General features: G+C 46.5%; 1 protein-coding gene across 4 annotated transcripts in view; it reads right to left on the reverse strand.

Moving 5' to 3' along the window:
- Positions 1 to 130: 130 nt before the first annotated feature.
- Positions 131 to 18,545, reverse strand: part of LOC129856837 (collagen alpha-1(XIV) chain-like) — a 254,053-nt gene continuing 235,638 nt past the window's right edge. For 2 of the 4 annotated variants that reach the window (XM_055924545.1, XM_055924543.1), the window contains 3 exons: positions 13,579 to 13,656; positions 7,460 to 7,615; positions 1,620 to 1,768 (listed from right to left, as the gene is read on the reverse strand). In XM_055924545.1, coding sequence (XP_055780520.1) covers positions 1,719 to 1,768; positions 7,460 to 7,615; positions 13,579 to 13,656 — 284 coding nt within the window. In that variant the 3' untranslated portion in view covers positions 1,620 to 1,718. Of the gene's footprint in view, positions 1,769 to 5,596; positions 5,684 to 7,459; positions 7,616 to 13,578; positions 13,657 to 18,545 lie in introns of those variants that run through there. The other 2 variants (XM_055924547.1, XM_055924544.1) reach the window with 2 other exon arrangements.

Consider the following 18,545-nt stretch of genomic DNA (forward strand, 5'->3'; position numbering starts at 1 on the left):
CAACCGCCACTGACTTATACCTCGTTCTCACAGGCCCTACTGTGGTGGACAGTGAGTCACATGTCAATCAGACAACAGAACTTATACCTAGTTCTAACAGACCCTACTAATCAAACACCGAGCTACAGAACACTGTTGTATTACAGTTTTATTGGTTATAAAACAAATAATAAAGTATAAATAAATAACTTCCTAAATCAGTTTCAAAGGTTTGGTGGTCTGGTCTGATGAGACTTTTCACTGGTACCTGTTAGTTCTACATTCGGGAATTCCATTTCTGTCCAAAAACACAAATTAGACCACAGGCCTAACTATATTCAACACTCTCCTCACAGTGGACGGCCACCACGTTGCATAATCATCATAATAACAACAACACATTGGAAAGGCAATAAGGAAAACATTAAACTTCAGATTTGTGGAGCTCATCACAAGTCATTCTAGCACCTTCTCTGTCGTTGCCTGTGACAAGATTAAGCGTAACTAACACCCAGTCGTACAAGACCAAGTCCATGTCGATTAACAATGCGATAACAGTACGATTGGACGAGAACGCTTGAGAGTCTTACAATAGCTGTAGTTTTCTTTGATAGGACAGTGGTTGAAGTTTGGTTCCTCAATGTTTAGGCATGCTTAAAAAAACAACTTCCTCATCGTACAATAACAGTGGGGGGGGAAAGCTGCTTCAACAGAGGTCACAATGTATCATATTAAATCAAGAAGAGAGGCCATTGTACACAAATAGTGAGAAATCATTGTGAGAACTGGCTTGACAACTTAAAGATAGAGGGTAAAGTCAACATGGAAGCACTATAATGTAAATGACACATGGTTATAAAGAGCTGACAGCCGGTACAAATGTCATCCATTCATTATGTCAAATTACAAAAAGATGTTTGATTTATTACACATCAACCCAAAGACACAGTCCAGTCATTCTCAATGCGCTGGCTCAAAGGCTGCATGCAACTTCACTACAAAGGTAAGTGATTTGAATGTACACCACTGGGGATAGCTTCTCTTCCTCAGTCCCCCTACATCCCACACACCAGCATTGACACAAATCAGGCACTTTTCGGATATCCTAATCTGACAGCGCTATCATACAGGAGACCCTGGCTAGCGACACGGGGGGCAACTGAGGCATACCCAACATATTTGACATCTTCATTAACCCACAGGGACATAGAGAGGTGGTTGGACTGTCTGTCCTGTCTGGACTTCTCCAATCACCTCCACCTCTCTTTCAGTATCTGCTGGTGCATCACTCCTCTGTCCAGTCTGTCCTGTCTGGACTTCTCCAATCACCTCCACCTCTCCGTCAGTATCTGCTGCAGCATCGCTCCTCTGTCCAGTCTGTCCTGTCTGTCCAGTCTGGTCTGTGTTAGCGGTGGCTCTTCTCTGTGTGACCACATCTCTGGAGAAACGGCTCATCATTATCCCTGGGGACCTTATCTCAGTGTCCTGGGAGTGGGATTGGGGTGCAGGGGGGTGAGGGTAATTGGGCTGGTAGTACTGAGGGGGGTAGCCTCTATACCCAGCGAATGGGTCCTCTTCCTCCTCATCTTCCTCATCGTTGTTGTAATTTCCACGGGGGTCATAACGGCCAGTGGGGTGATAGTTTTGGTAGTTGGTGTGGGGGAGTTGTTGTACTATGGTGAGGAACATCTGGATCAATGGGGTGTCATCACTAGCAACCTCTTTCTAAACCACCACCGCTAAGTTAGCTTGTTGTCTGGGGTTGTTAGCTTGTTGCCCGGGGTAGCATCTGGGTTAGCAGAATGACGTACAGGAGAAAGCAGACAGTGAGCCACAGGCACAATATTACTGCAGTGAGAAAGAAGAACACAGTGTGTAGCCGTGGATGTATACGAGGGAGGGTGAGCCACACCAGTGGGAGTAAGTGGGAGTCTGATTAGTGTTTGTCATTCACAAGGATGCCTTGATCAGGAGAGAGAAGATATACACAGGGAGGAAGGAAGATGGCGGCTGGTGGGTGGCTGGAGCAAAGCATTGTCTAGGAAACAATATCTTCTGATTCGTGACTTTTAGAAAAATCCAGATGGATTGTTTTCCAAGCGGGGTGATGTGATGCGAGGGTAGCAAGATCAACACGCAATGTCTGATGACAGGCAGAGATAGATGGAGAGGGAAGAGAGTGTTTGAACACAGTGGTGGTGATCTCAAGAGGTAGTGAGGGGTGAAGGGAGGTGGGTAGTGATAGTCTCTATGTGGGGAAGAAAAGATGGGAGGGGAGAGGGTGGCTGATGGTCTATTTATGAGGGGAGAGGAGAGGGTGGCTGATGGACTCTTTATGAGGGGAGAGGAGAGGGTGGCTGATGGACTCTTTATGAGGGGAGAGGAGAGGGTGGCTGATGGTCTCTTTATGAGGGGAGAGGAGAGGGTGGCTGATGGTCTATTTATGAGGGGAGAGGAGAGGGTGGCTGATGGTCTCTTTATGAGGGGAGAGGAGAGGGTGGCTGATGGTCTCTTTATGAGGGGAGAGGAGAGGGTGGCTGATGGTCTCTATGAGGGGAGAGGAGAGGGTGGCTGATGGTCTATTTATGAGGGGAGAGGAGAGGGTGGCTGATGGTCTATTTATGTGGGGAGGGGAGAGGGTGGCTGATGGTCTATTTATGTGGGGAGGGGAGAGGGTGGCTGATGGTCTATTTATGTGGGGAGAGGAGAGGGTGGCTGATGGTCTATTTATGTGGGGAGAGGAGAGGGTGGCTGATGGTCTCTTTATGAGGGGAGAGGAGAGGGTGGCTGATGGTCTATTTATGAGGGGAGAGGAGAGGGTGGCTGATGGTCTATTTATGTGGGGAGAGGAGAGGGTGGCTGATGGTCTCTATGAGGAGAGAGGAGAGGGTGGCTGATGGTCTATTTATGTGGGGAGGGGAGAGGGTGGCTGATGGTCTCTTTATGAGGGGAGAGGAGAGGGTGGCTGATGGTCTCTTTATGAGGGGAGAGGAGAGGGTGGCTGATGGACTCTTTATGAGGGGAGAGGAGAGGGTGGCTGATGGTCTCTTTATGAGGGGAGAGGAGAGGAGAGGGTGGCTGATGGTCTCTTTATGAGGGGAGAGGAGAGGAGAGGGTGGCTGATGGTGTCTTTATGAGGGGAGGGGAGAGGAGAGGGTGGCTGATGGACTCTTTATGAGGGGAGAGGAGAGAGTGGCTGATGGTCTCTTTATGAGGGGAGAGGAGAGGAGAGGGTGGCTGATGGTCTCTTTATGAGGGGAGAGGAGAGGAGAGGGTGGCTGATGGTCTCTTTATGAGGGGAGGGGAGAGGAGAGGGTGGCTGATGGACTCTTTATGAGGGGAGAGGAGAGGGTGGCTGATGGTCTCTTTATGAGGGGAGAGGAGAGGGTGGCTGATGGTCTCTTTATGAGGGGAGAGGAGAGGGTGGCTGATGGTCTCTTTATAAGGGGAGAGGAGAGGGTGGCTGATGGTCTCTTTATGAGGGGAGAGGAGAGGGTGGCTGATGGACTCTTTATGAGGGGAGAGGAGAGGGTGGCTGATGGTCTCTTTATGAGGGGAGAGGAGAGGGTGGCTGATGGACTCTTTATGAGGGGAGAGGAGAGGGTGGCTGATGGTCTCTTTATGAGGGGAGAGGAGAGGGTGGCTGATGGTCTCTTTATAAGGGGAGAGGAGAGGGTGGCTGATGCTCTCTTTATGAGGGGAGAGGAGAGGGTGGCTGATGGTCTCTTTATGAGGGGAGAGGAGAGGGTGGCTGATGGACTCTTTATAAGGGGAGAGGAGAGAGTGGCTGATGGTCTCTTTATGAGAGGAGAGGGTGGCTGATGGACTCTTTATGAGGGGAGAGGAGAGAGTGGCTGATGGACTCTTTATGAGGGGAGAGGAGAGGGTGGCTGATGGACTCTTTATAAGGGGAGAGGAGAGGGTGGCTGATGGACTCTTTATGAGGGGAGAGGAGAGAGTGGCTGATGGTCTCTTTATGAGGGGAGAGGAGAGGGTGGCTGATGGTCTCTTTATGAGGGGAGAGGAGAGGGTGGCTGATGGACTCTTTATGAGGGGAGAGGAGAGGGTGGCTGATGGACTCTTTATAAGGGGAGAGGAGAGGGTGGCTGATGGTCTCTTTATGAGGGGAGAGGAGAGGAGAGAGTGGCTGATGGTCTCTTTATAAGGGGAGAGGAGAGGGTGGCTGATGGACTCTTTATGAGGGGAGAGGAGAGGGTGGCTGATGGTCTCTTTATGAGGAGAGAGGAGAGGAGAGAGTGGCTGATGGTCTCTTTATGAGGGGAGAGGAGAGGGTGGCTGATGGTCTCTTTATAATGGGAGAGGAGAGGGTGGCTGATGGACTCTTTATGAGGGGAGAGGAGAGGGTGGTTGATGGTCTCTTTATAAGGGGAGAGGAGAGGGTGGCTGATGGACTCTTTATGAGGGGAGAGGAGAGAGTGGCTGATGGTCTCTTTATGAGGGGAGAGGAGAGGGTGGCTGATGGTCTCTTTATAAGGGGAGAGGAGAGGGTGGCTGATGGACTCTTTATGAGGGGAGAGGAGAGGGTGGCTGATGGTCTCTTTATGAGGAGAGAGGAGAGGAGAGAGTGGCTGATGGTCTCTTTATGAGGGGAGAGGAGAGAGTGGCTGATGGTCTCTTTATGAGGGGAGAGGAGAGGGTGGCTGATGGTCTCTTTATGAGGGGAGAGGAGAGGGTGGCTGATGGTCTCTTTATGAGGAGAGAGGAGAGGAGAGAGTGGCTGATGGTCTCTTTATGAGGGGAGAGGAGAGAGTGGCTGATGGACTCTTTATGAGGGGAGAGGAGAGGGTGGTTGATGGTCTCTTTATAATGGGAGAGGATAGAGTGGCTGATGGTCTCTTTATGAGGGGAGAGGAGAGGGTGGCTGATGGTCTCTTTATGAGGGGAGAGGAGAGGGTGGCTGATGGACTCTTTATGAGGGGAGAGGAGAGGGTGGCTGATGGTCTCTTTATGAGGGGAGAGGAGAGAGTGGCTGATGGTCTCTTTATGAGGGGAGAGGAGAGGGTGGCTGATGGACTCTTTATGAGGGGAGAGGAGAGGGTGGCTGATGGACTCTTTATGAGGGGAGAGGAGAGGGTGGCTGATGGTCTCTTTATGAGGAGAGAGGAGAGGAGAGAGTGGCTGATGGTCTCTTTATGAGGGGAGAGGAGAGAGTGGCTGATGGACTCTTTATGAGGGGAGAGGAGAGGGTGGTTGATAGTCTCTTTATAATGGGAGAGGAAAGAGTGGCTGATGGTCTCTTTATGAGGGGAGAGGAGAGGGTGGCTGATGGTCTCTTTATGAGGGGAGAGGAGAGGGTGGCTGATGGACTCTTTATGAGGGGAGAGGAGAGGGTGGCTGATGGTCTCTTTATGAGGGGAGAGGAGAGGGTGGCTGATGGTCTCTTTATGAGGGGAGAGGAGAGGGTGGCTGATGGTCTCTTTATGAGGGGAGAGGAGAGGAGAGGGTGGCTGATGGTCTCTTTATGAGGGGAGGGGAGAGGAGATGGTGGCTGATGGTCTCTTTATAAGGGGAGAGGAGTAGACTGTGTCTGATGGTCTCTTTTTGTGCGGAAGAAAGGGAGGGAGGGAGGGAGGGAGGGAGGAGAGGGAGGGAGTGAGGGAGGAGAGAGAGGGAGGGAGGGAGGGTGTGTGGAACTAGGAGAATGTTGCTCAGTAGTCATTCTCATATTCCTGTTCTTGTCCTCCTTGAGTTAGAACCAGAACAGACGAGACAGAGAGAAACACGTACCTTACGTCAGTACAGATACCAGACCACATAACACCAACATGCTACCATTCCAAATCCCACATGGACCCACTAGTGGTTGTGCTGCTCAGTATCTCTGACTCAGACTGCTGTGTTATGGCAGCTGCTCATCAGAGCTCTGAAAGCAGACACGTACAGGCACAACATAGTGCTGTAATCTAATCTTTAGTTCTCTTCATGGAAGAAAATGTCTTAGAGATGTAGAACAGTGAAATGAGAGTCACACAGGATACATGGTTTTTTCATCCAGTATACTTACAGTATAGAACTCAGTCATGCACAAGTTGTGGGGATGCATTTTAGGTCAAATGCGCACCACACATTGCTGTAAGAGGCACTCCCCTCTTAAAGTGATACAACACCATTTTTTACCACATCTGTTAGAATGAACCAATTGTTCAATGACAAATACCCTGCCTGAATTCAATCAAAACAGCTGTAGCATAATTGTCTTCGTGTTAATATCCGTTTAGACCAAGTTAGCAGTGAAGTAATAACCAGTCAAAAGGAAAGCAGGCCCACTAAGTGGGCTCCCGAGTGGCGCAGCGGTCTAAGGCACTGCATCTCAGTGCAATAGGCGTCACTACAGTCCCTGGTTCGAATCCAGGCTGTATCACATCTGGGTGTGATTGGGAGTCCCATAGGGCGGGTTTGGTCGGGGTTAGGCCGTCATTATAAATAAGAATTTGTTCTTAACTGACTTGGCTAGTTAAATAAACTAAGGACATGGGCAGTCATATTAAACATGCATGGGGTATAAAACGTCTCACGAGAACACACGGCACAACATTTCAATAGCTCTAAAATACTTTACGAAATTTATAGGGACAATTACAATGTCAATCTGTGTAGGATTTACCAGTCGCCAGTTAGTCAGTCACTGGGAAAATACTTTTACTAGTTGTAAAGTCAGGGGCGGAGCCAGACACTGGAGTTGTTTATGTCCTGAAATGATCTGCAATAAACATCGTCAAGTGTCTTTCATTTCATCTAATGAAAAGAACACTAACTAACCACTGGTTCATTGTCCCTTCAAAATACTGTGTGGACACAGCAGCTGACTAGAATGACATGGCTCTGCTGCAACGTAGGATGAAGAGAAGACTTTAGATCTGACACACACAGCAGTTACTGTTACTCTCTCTTTCTACATTTCTGCTTTGATTGAATTCAGGAACAGTATACACTGAGTGTACAAAACATTAAGAACACCTGCTCTGTCCATGACAGACTGACCAGGTGAATCCAGGTGAAAGCTATGATCCCTTATTGATGTCACTTTGTTAAATCCACTTCAATCAGTGTAGATGAAGGGGAGGAGACGGGTTAAAGAAGGATTTTTAAGCCTTGAGACAATTGAGAAATGGATTGTGTATGTGTTCCATTCAGAGGGTGAATGGGAAAGACATTTAAGTGCTTTTGAACGGGGTAACTTGACACAACTGTAGGAAGCATTGGAGTCAACATGGGCCAGCATTCCTGTGGATACGCTTTCGACACCTTGTAGAGTCCATGACCCGATGAACTGAGGCTGTTCTGAGGGCAACATCAATACTAGGAAGGTGTTCTTAATGTTTTGTACACTCAGTGCATAACCATACACAGTATCCATCAGATTTACTGTGGTATAAAACACAGTTCCTCCTAGGAATCTCAGTCCTACAGTATCCAGAACTTATAGATAGTGATATCTATGTGTTCTGATGGTGGTTACCTCCAACGTTGTAACCCAAACAGGAGTTCTGGTCGCAGTAGCCAGCAGCGCCAGCAGGGCCCGTGGATCCAGGGGTGCCCGGTCGTCCTGGGGTGCCCTGGCTGCCTGGTCTACCGACGGGGCCTTGGCTGCCTGTACGGCCCTCTCCTAGAAGACCTGCGGAGACAAGATACACAGTTAAGTAACAGGATCTACAAGGGACAAACTACACACCAAAAACCAGTCTCTTGCTACGGCTGACCATGTTGTAAACTGTAGAGATAAAATAATGAAAACTATGTTTTATGAATCGTCCCCCCTGTTACTTCTGCAATGACAAACTAGGATGTAACATAGTCTGTGTGCTGTTGAGTGTCCAGACTGCAGTGTGTATAAATACCTGTGGGTTGTTGAGTGTCCAGACTGCAGTGTGTATAAATACCTGTGGGTTGTTGAGTGTCCAGACTGCAGTGTGTATAAATACCTGTGGGTTGTTGAGTGTCCAGACTGCAGTGTGTATAAATACCTGTGGGTTGTTGAGTGTCCAGACTGCAGTGTGTATAAATACCTGTGGGTTGTTGAGTGTCCAGACTGCAGTGTGTATAAATACCTGTGGGTTGTTGAGTGTCCAGACTGCAGTGTGTATAAATACCTGTGGGTTGTTGAGCGTCCAGACTGCAGTGTGTATAAATACCTGTGGGTTGTTGAGTGTCCAGACTGCAGTGTGTATAAATACCTGTGGGTTGTTGAGTGTCCAGACTGCAGTGTGTATAAATACCTGTGGGTTGTTGAGTGTCCAGACTGCAGTGTGTATAAATACCTGTGGGTTGTTGAGTGTCCAGACTGCAGTGTGTATAAATACCTGTGGGTTGTTGAGTGTCCAGACTGCAGTGTGTATAAATACCTGTGGGTTGTTGAGTGTCCAGACTGCAGTGTGTATAAATACCTGTGGGTTGTTGAGTGTCCAGACTGCAGTGTGTATAAATACCTGTGGGTTGTTGAGTGTCCAGACTGCAGTGTGTATAAATACCTGTGGGTTGTTGAGTGTCCAGACTGCAGTGTGTATAAATACCTGTGGGTTGTTGAGTGTCCAGACTGCAGTGTGTATAAATACCTGTGGGTTGTTGAGTGTCCAGACTGCAGTGTGTATAAATACCTGTGGGTTGTTGAGTGTCCAGACTGCAGTGTGTATAAATACCTGTGGGTTCCCTCAGAATAATGACCTGAACCCAGGTCAGACCGTTTGGATTCATTTATTATCCTCCTTCTGTTGAGGTTTCCACTACAGAAGCCTGTCCTTCAGCCCAGCCCTGTTTGACTACATCAGTCCAGTCCCAGCCCTGTTTGACTACAGAAGCCTGTCCTTCAGCCCAGCCCAGTTTGACTACAGCAGTCCAGTCCCAGCCCTGTTTGACTACATCAGTCCAGTCCCAGCCCTGTTTGACTACATCAGTCCAGTCCCAGCCCAGTTTGACTACAGCAGCCTGGTCCCAGTCCAGTTTGACTACAGCAGCCCTGTTTGACTACAGCAGTCCAGTTTGACTACAGCAGCCTGGTCCCAGTCCAGTTTGACTACAGCAGTCCAGTCCCAGCCCAGTTTGACTACAGCAGCCTGGTCCCAGTCCAGTTTGACTACAGCAGCCCTGTTTGACTACAGCAGCCCAGTTTAACTACAGCAGCCCAGTTTGACTACAGCAGTCCAGTTTGACTACAGCAGTCCAGTCCCAGCCCTGTTTGACTACAGCAGTCCTGTTTGACTACAGCAGTCCAGTCCCAGTCCAGTTTGACTACAGCAGTCCAGTCCCAGCCCAGTTTGACTACAGCAGTCCTGTTTGACTACAGCAGCCTGGTCCCAGCCCTGTTTTACTACAGCAGCCTGGTCCCAGCCCTGTTTTACTACAGCAGCCTGGTCCCAGCCCTGTTTTACTACAGCAGTCCAGTCCCAGCCCTGTTTTACTACAGCAGTCCAGTCCCAGTCCAGTTTGACTACAGCAGTCCAGTCCCAGCCCTGTTTTACTACAGCAGTCCAGTCCCAGCCCAGTTTGACTACAGCAGTCCAGTACCAGCCCGGTTTGACTACAGCAGTCCAGTCCCAGCCCTGTTTTACTACAGCAGTCCAGTACCAGCCCGGTTTGACTACAGCAGTCCAGTACCAGCCCGGTTTGACTACAGCAGTCCAGTACCAGCCCGGTTTGACTACAGCAGCCCAGTTTGACTACAGCAGTCCAGTTTGACTACAGCAGTCCAGTTTGACTACAGCAGTCCAGTACCAGCCCGGTTTGACTACAGCAGTCCAGTTTAACTACAGCAGTCCAGTTTGACTACAGCAGTCCAGTTTGACTACAGCAGTCCAGTTTGACTACAGCAGTCCAGTACCAGCCCTGTTTGACTACAGCAGTCCAGTCCCAGCCCGGTTTGACTACAGCAGTCCAGTCCCAGCCCGGTTTGACTACAGCAGTCCAGTCCCAGCCCAGTTTGACTACAGCAGTCCAGTCCCAGCCCAGTTTGACTACAGCAGCCCAGTTTAACTACAGCAGTCCATTTTAACTACAGCAGCCCAGTTTAACTACAGCAGTCCAGTTTAACTACAGCAGCCCAGTTTGACTACAGCAGTCCAGTTTGACTACAGCAGCCCAGTTTGACTACAGCAGCCCAGTTTGACTACAGCAGCCCAGTTTGACTACAGCAGCCCAGTTTAACTACAGCACCCCAGTTTGACTACAGCAGTCCAGTTTGACTACAGCAGTCCAGTTTGACTACAGCAGTCCAGTTTTACTACAGCAGTCCAGTTTGACTACAGCAGTCCAGTCCCAGCCCAGTTTTACTACAGCAGTCCAGTTTGACTACAGCAGTCCAGTCCCAGTCCAGTTTGACTACAGCAGTCCAGTCCCAGCCCAGTTTGACTACAGCAGTCCAGTCCCAGCCCAGTTTGACTACAGCAGTCCAGTCCCAGCCCTGTTTGACTACAGCAGTCCAGTCCCAGCCCGGTTTGACTACAGCAGTCCAGTCCCAGCCCTGTTTGACTACAGCAGTCCAGTCCCAGCCCGGTTTGACTACAGCAGTCCAGTCCCAGCCCTGTTTGACTACAGCAGTCCAGTCCCAGCCCTGTTTGACTACAGCAGTCCAGTCCCAGCCCTGTTTGACTACAGCAGTCCAGTCCCAGCCCGGTTTGACTACAGCAGTCCAGTCCCAGCCCTGTTTGACTACAGCAGTCCAGTCCCAGCCCTGTTTGACTACAGCAGTCCAGTCCCAGCCCCAGTTCCAGCCATGAACACACATTCCTATGTTTGCTGACATGACAACAATCTGAGGCGTTGTGGTGCTCAGTGAGATATGAGCGGAATCCTCATTTACAAAATTCTGCTGTTGGATCTAAAAATATCCTCTGTGATTTCCATTAATGTAGTAAAACCTCTGCCAGGACCCACAGTCTCCTGATGTTTCATCGTCAACTTTCAGAAATGTTGTTTTGTCATTAATACAATTTCAGAGAACTTTGTCAGAGTTGAGTATCGATTAAACAACAATCAGATGCATTGTCCTGTATTGATTTTCTGTTTGAATAAATTGTAGTGTACAAAGAAGAATCAATACAAAAAGGGTTTGTTTCTCCCCCAAAAATATTGTCCAAACATCTGTTTGACATTATAGACAGCAATCCAAGACAGATACACTTTAAATCCAAAACACATGAGGATTTTTCTGATGTTATTAAAAGTTTCCAATGTTGTTTTCTTTACAGAAAACCCCTAGTAAGAGGAATTCCACTGCAGTCCCAGTGTAGTCTGAATACACAAGAGTTCTCAATCAACAACATAGTGTGGCCTTTGATTGACATGTTTTTATTAAAGTGTGTCAGCCGTTAGTGTCCCATGAAAGCCAACCTGTCCTAGAAACACCTCTCATTATAGTGGTGGATTGTCTGTATAACGGTGGAAGTGAACGGGATGCACATCTACACATGTATTATCTGGGATTTCTAAATGCTTGAGGGAGGATTGTGGAGGGAAGATGAGTGGGGGGGGTGAAGGGAGGATGACAAGGAGAAGTAAGATGGAAGGTGAGGGGGGTGAAGGGAGGATGACAAGGAGAAGTATAAACTGTCTCTACATACTGCATGTGCATTAGTACAAACTGTCTCTACATACGGCATGTGGATTAGTATAAACTGTCTCTACATACTGCATGTGGATTAGTATAAACTGTCTCTACATACTGCATGTGGATGAGTATAAACTGTCTCTACATACTGCATGTGGATTAGTATAAACTGTCTCTACATACTGCATGTGGATTAGTATAAACTGTCTCTACATACGGCATGTGGATTAGTATAAACTGTCTCTACATACTGCATGTGGATTAGTATAAACTGTCTCTATTTACTACATGTGGATTAGTATAAACTGTCTCTACATACTGCATGTGGATGAGTATAAACTGTCTCTACATACTGCATGTGGATTAGTATAAACTGTCTCTACATACTGCATGTGGATTAGTATAAACTGTCTCTACATACTGCATGTGGATTAGTATAAACTGTCTCTACATACTGCATGTGGATTAGTATAAACTGTCTCTACATACTGCATGTGGATTAGTATACACTGTCTCTACATAATGCATGTGGATTAGTATACACTGTCTCTACATACTACATGTGGATTAGTATAAACTGTCTCTACATACTGCATGTGGATTAGTATACACTGTCTCTACATACTGCATGTGGATTAGTATAAACTGTCTCTACATACTGCATGTGGATTAGTATAAACTGTCTCTACATACGGCATGTGGATTAGTATAAACTGTCTCTACATACTGCATGTGGATTAGTATAAACTGTTTCTACATACTACATGTGGATTAGTATAAACTGTCTCTACATACTGCATGTGGATTAGTATAAACTGTCTCTACATACTGCATGTGGATGAGTATAAACTGTCTCTACATACAGCATGTGGATTAGTATAAACTGTCTCTACATACTGCATGTGGATTAGTATAAACTGTCTCTACATACTGCATGTGGATTAGTATAAACTGTCTCTACATACTGCATGTGGATTAGTATAAACTGTCTCTACATACTGCATGTGGATTAGTATAAACTGTCTCTACATACTGCATGTGGATTAGTATAAACTGTCTCTACATACTGCATGTGGATTAGTATAAACTGTCTCTACATACTGCATGTGGATTAGTATAAACTGTCTCTACATACGGCATGTGGATTAGTATAAACTGTCTCTACATACTGCATGTGGATTAGTATAAACTGTCTCTACATACTGCATGTGGATTAGTATAAACTGTCTCTACATACTGCATGTGGATTAGCATAAACTGTCTCTATTTACTGCATGTGGATTAGTATAAACTGTCTCTACATACTGCATGTGGATGAGTATAAACTGTCTCTATTTACTACATGTGGATTAGTATAAACTGTCTCTACATACTGCATGTGGATTAGTATAAACTGTCTCTACATACTGCATGTGGATTAGTATACACTGTCTCTACATACTGCATGTGGATTAGTATAAACTGTCTCTACATACTGCATGTGGATTAGTATAAACTGTCTCTACATACTGCATGTGGATTAGTATAAACTGTCTCTATTTACTACATGTGGATTAGTATAAACTGTCTCTACATACTGCATGTGGATTAGTATAAACTGTCTCTATTTACTACATGTGGATTAGTATAAACTGTCTCTACATACTGCATGTGGATTAGTATAAACTGTCTCTACATACTGCATGTGGATTAGTATAAACTGTCTCTATTTACTACATGTGGATTAGTATAAACTGTCTCTACATACTGCATGTGGATTAGTATAAACTGTCTCTACATACTGCATGTGGATTAGTATAAACTGTCTCTACATACTGCATGTGGATTAGTATAAACTGTCTCTATTTACTACATGTGGATTAGTATAAACTGTCTCTACATACTGCACGTGGATTAGTATACACTGTCTCTACATACTGCATGTGGATTAGTATAAACTGTACACACTCTGATTGTGATTCTGTAAAATGGAAGGATGAGAGGGAGGAGTGTGATTGGAGGAGAAGAGAGGAGTGATGAGAGGATGTAGGGGTCCTTACCTGGTGGCCCTGGGGGACCTCTGGGGCCCTGTGTCCCCACACCTTGACTCCCCCTCTCCCCCTTCTCTCCTGGGATACCTGAGGACAGACGACACACAAATTACATTTGACCTTGACCTTAACAGAAAGTCACCATGTCCTCATGTAACTTCTCACATTCTCCTAGTTCCTCTCTGATACCCATTACACTGTTCTTCATCTAGTCAGACTGTCCTCCTCTACTACGCCTGTTCTTCATCTAGTCAGACCGTCCTCCTCTACTATGCCTGGTCTTCATCTAGTCAGACTGTCCTCCTCTACTACGCCTGTTCTTCATCTAGTCAGACCGTACTCCTCTACTATGTCTGGTCTTCATCTAGTCAGACTGTTCTCCTCTACTACGCCTGGTTTTCATCTAGTCAGACTGTCCTCTACTATGTCTGGTCTTCATCTAGTCAGACTGTCCTCTACTATGCCTGGTCTTCATTTAGTCAGACTATCCTCTACTATGTCTGGTCTTCATCTAGTCAGACTGTCCTCCTCTACTATGCCTGGTCTTCATCTAGTCAGACTGTCCTCTACTATGCCTGGTCTTCATCTAGTCAGACTGTCCTCCTCTACTATGTCTGGTCTTCATCTAGTCAGACTGTCCTCCTCTACTATGCCTGGTCTTCATCTAGTCAGACTGTCCTCCTCTACTATGTCTGGTCTTCATCTAGTCAGACTATCCTCCTCTACTATGTCTGGTCTTCATCTAGTCAGACTGTCCTCTACTATGTCTGGTCTTCATCTAGTCAGACTGTCCTCTACTATGTCTGGTCTTCATCTAGTCAGACTGTCCTCTACTATGCCTGGTCTTCATCTAGTCAGACTGTCCTCTACTATGTCTGGTCTTCATCTAGTCAGACTGTCCTCTACTATGTCTGGTCTTCATCTAGTCAGACTGTCCTCCTCTACTACGCCCTGCCAATCATTGCATTAACTGCTCAATAAGCCAGTACTCTTTCCTCTGATGGCTGTGCCCAACCTAGTCCATTAGTATGCCTTGGTTTCCCTGCTGTACCATCCCCTGCCAAGCTGAACCGAGCCAAGCTCCTGCTCTAGCAAGTCCTGCCAAGCTGAGTCAGAGGAGTGGTGGTTTGTGGTGGTGTTTAACACCAGGCTGACACTCTGTAGTGTTGTTTAACACCAGGCTGACACTCTGTTTGTTGTTTAACACCAGGCTGACACTCTGTTTGTAGTGTTGTTTAACACCAGGCAACACTCTGTAGTGTTGTTTAACACCAGGCTGACACTCTGTAGTGTTGTTTAACACCAGGCTGACACTCTGTTTGTAGTGTTGTTTAACACCAGGCTGACACTCTGTTTGTTGTTTAACACCAGGCTGACACTCTGTAGTGTTGTTATTTAACACCAGGCTGACACTCTGTAGTGGTGTTGTTAAACACCAGGCTGACACTCTGTTTGTGTTGTTATTTAACACCAGGATGACACTCTGTAGTGTTGTTATTTAACACCAGGCTGACACTCTGTAGTGTTGTTGTTTAACACCAGGCTGACACTCTGTTTGTGGTGTTGTTTAACACCAGGCTGACACTCTGTAGTGTTGTTTAACACCAGGCTGACACTCTGTTTGTAGTGTTGTTTAACACCAGGCTGACACTCTGTAATGTTGCTTAACACCAGGCTGACACTCTGTAGTGTTGTTTAACACCAGGCCGACACTCTGTAGTGTTGTTTAACACCAGGCTGACACTCTGCAGTGTTGTTTAACACCAGGCTGACACTCTGTAGTGTTGTTTAACACCAGGCTGACACTCTGTTTGTGGTGTTGTTAAACACCAGGCTGACACTCTGTTTGTAGTGTTGTTTAACACCAGGCTGACACTCTGTTTGTAGTGTTGTTTAACACCAGGCTGACACTCTGTAGTGTTGTTTAACACCAGGCTGACACTCTGTAGTGTTGTTTAACACCAAGCTGACACTCTGTTGTTTAACACCAGGCTGACACTCTGTTTGTTGTTTAACACCAGGCTGACACTCTGTAGTGTTGTTTAACACCAGGCTGACACTCTGTTTGTGGTGTTGTTTAACACCAGGCTGACACTCTGTAATGTTGTTTAACACCAGGCTGACACTCTGTAGTGTTGTTTAACACCAGGCTGGCACTCTGTAGTGTTGTTTAACACCAGGCTGGCACTCTGTAGTGTTGTTTAACACCAGGCTGACACTCTGTGGTGTTGTTTAACACCAGGCTGACACTCTGTTTGTGGTGTTGTTTAACACCAGGCTGACACTCTGTAGTGTTGTTTAACACCAGGCTGACACTCTGTGGTGTTGTTTAACACCAGGCTGACACTCTGTAGTGTTGTTTAACACCAGGCTGACACTCTGTTTGTGGTGTTGTTTAACACCAGGCTGACACTCTGTAGTGTTGTTTAACACCAGGCTGACACTCTGTTTGTGGTGTTGTTTAACACCAGGCTGACACTCTGTAGTGTTGTTTAACACCAGGCTGACACTCTGTGGTGTTGTTTAACACCAGGCTGACACTCTGTGGTGTTGTTTAACACCAGGCTGACACTCTGTAGTGTTGTTTAACACCAGGCTGACACTCTGTAGTGTTGTTTAACACCAGGAAGACACTCTGTAGTGTTGTTTAACACCAGGCTGACACTCTGTAGTGTTGTTTAACACCAGGCTGACACTCTGTAGTGTTGTTTAACACCAGGCTGACACTCTGTAGTGTTGTTTAACACCAGGCTGACACTCTGTTTGTAGTGTTGTTTAACACCAGGCTGACACTCTGTAGTGTTGTTTAACACCAGGTTGACACTCTGTAGTGTTGTTTAACACCAGGCTGACACTCTGTAGTGTTGTTTAACACCAAGCTGACACTCTGTAGTGTTGTTTAACACCAGGCTGACACTCTGTTTGTGGTGTTGTTTAAAACCATGCTGACACTCTGTTTGTTGTTTAACACCAGGCTGACACTCTGTAGTGTTGTTTAACACCAGGCTGACACTCTGTAGTGTTGTTTAACACCAGGCTGACACTCTGTTTGTAGTGTTGTTAAACACCAGGCTGACACTCTGTTTGTGGTGTTGTTTAACACCAGGCTGACACTCTGTAGTGTTGTTTAACACCAGGCTGACACTCTGTAGTGTTGTTTAACACCAGGCTGACACTCTGTAGTGTTGTTTAACACCAGGCTGACACTCTGTAGTGTTGTTTAACACCAGGCTGACACTCTGTAGTGTTGTTAAACACCAGGCTGACACTCTGTAGTGTTGTTAAACACCAGGCTGACACTCTGTAGTGTTGTTAAACACCAGGCTGACACTCTGTTTGTGGTGTTGTTTAACACCAGGCTGACACTCTGTAGTGTTGTTTAACACCAGGCTGACACTCTGTAGTGTTGTTAAACACCAGGCTGACACTCTGTAGTGTTGTTAAACACCAGGCTGACACTCTGTAGTGTTGTTTAACACCAGGCTGACACTCTGTAGTGTTGTTTAACACCAGGCTGACACTCTGTTTGTGGTGTTGTTTAACACCAGGCTGACACTCTGTAGTGTTGTTTAACACCAGGCTGACACTCTGTAGTGTTGTTAAACACCAGGCTGACACTCTGTAGTGTTGTTTAACACCAGGCTGACACTCTGTAGTGTTGTTTAACACCAGGCTGACACTCTGTAGTGTTGTTTAACACCAGGCTGACACTCTGTAGTGGTGTTTAACACCAGGCTGACACTCTGTTTGTTGTTTAACACCAGGCTGACACTCTGTTTGTAGTGTTGTTTAACACCAGGCTGACACTCTGTTTGTTGTTTAACACCAGGCTGACACTCTGTATTGTTGTTATTTAACACCAGGCTGACACTCTGTAGTGGTGTTGTTAAACACCAGGCTGACACTCTGTTTGTGTTGTTATTTAACACCAGGCTGACACTCTGTAGTGTTGTTATTTAACACCAGGCTGACACTCTGTAGTGTTGTTGTTTAACACCAGGCTGACACTCTGTTTGTGGTGTTGTTTAACACCAGGCTGACACTCTGTAGTGTTGTTTAACACCAGGCTGACACTCTGTTTGTAGTGTTGTTTAACACCAGGCTGACACTCTGTAATGTTGCTTAACACCAGGCTGACACTCTGTAGTGTTGTTTAACACCAGGCCGACACTCTGTAGTGTTGTTTAACACCAGGCTGACACTCTGCAGTGTTGTTTAACACCAGGCTGACACTCTGTAGTGTTGTTTAACACCAGGCTGACACTCTGTTTGTGGTGTTGTTAAACACCAGGCTGACACTCTGTTTGTAGTGTTGTTTAACACCAGGCTGACACTCTGTAGTGTTGTTTAACACCAGGCTGACACTCTGTAGTGTTGTTAAACACCAGGCTGACACTCTGTAATGTTGTTTAACACCAGGCTGACACTCTGTTTGTAGTGTTGTTAAACACCAGGCTGACACTCTGTTTGTGGTGTTGTTTAACACCAGGCTGACACTCTGTAGTGTTGTTTAACACCAGGCTGACACTCTGTAGTGTTGTTTAACACCAGGCTGACACTCTGTAGTGTTGTTTAACACCAGGCTGACACTCTGTAGTGTTGTTAAACACCAGGCTGACACTCTGTAGTGTTGTTAAACACCAGGCTGACACTCTGTAGTGTTGTTAAACACCAGGCTGACACTCTGTTTGTGGTGTTGTTTAACACCAGGCTGACACTCTGTAGTGTTGTTTAACACCAGGCTGACACTCTGTAGTGTTGTTAAACACCAGGCTGACACTCTGTAGTGTTGTTAAACACCAGGCTGACACTCTGTAGTGTTGTTTAACACCAGGCTGACACTCTGTAGTGTTGTTTAACACCAGGCTGACACTCTGTTTGTGGTGTTGTTTAACACCAGGCTGACACTCTGTAGTGTTGTTTAACACCAGGCTGACACTCTGTAGTGTTGTTAAACACCAGGCTGACACTCTGTA

The sequence above is a fragment of the Salvelinus fontinalis genome, chromosome 6 (genome assembly GCF_029448725.1).
Source record: "Salvelinus fontinalis isolate EN_2023a chromosome 6, ASM2944872v1, whole genome shotgun sequence".
Taxonomy (NCBI): Eukaryota; Metazoa; Chordata; class Actinopteri; order Salmoniformes; family Salmonidae; genus Salvelinus; species Salvelinus fontinalis.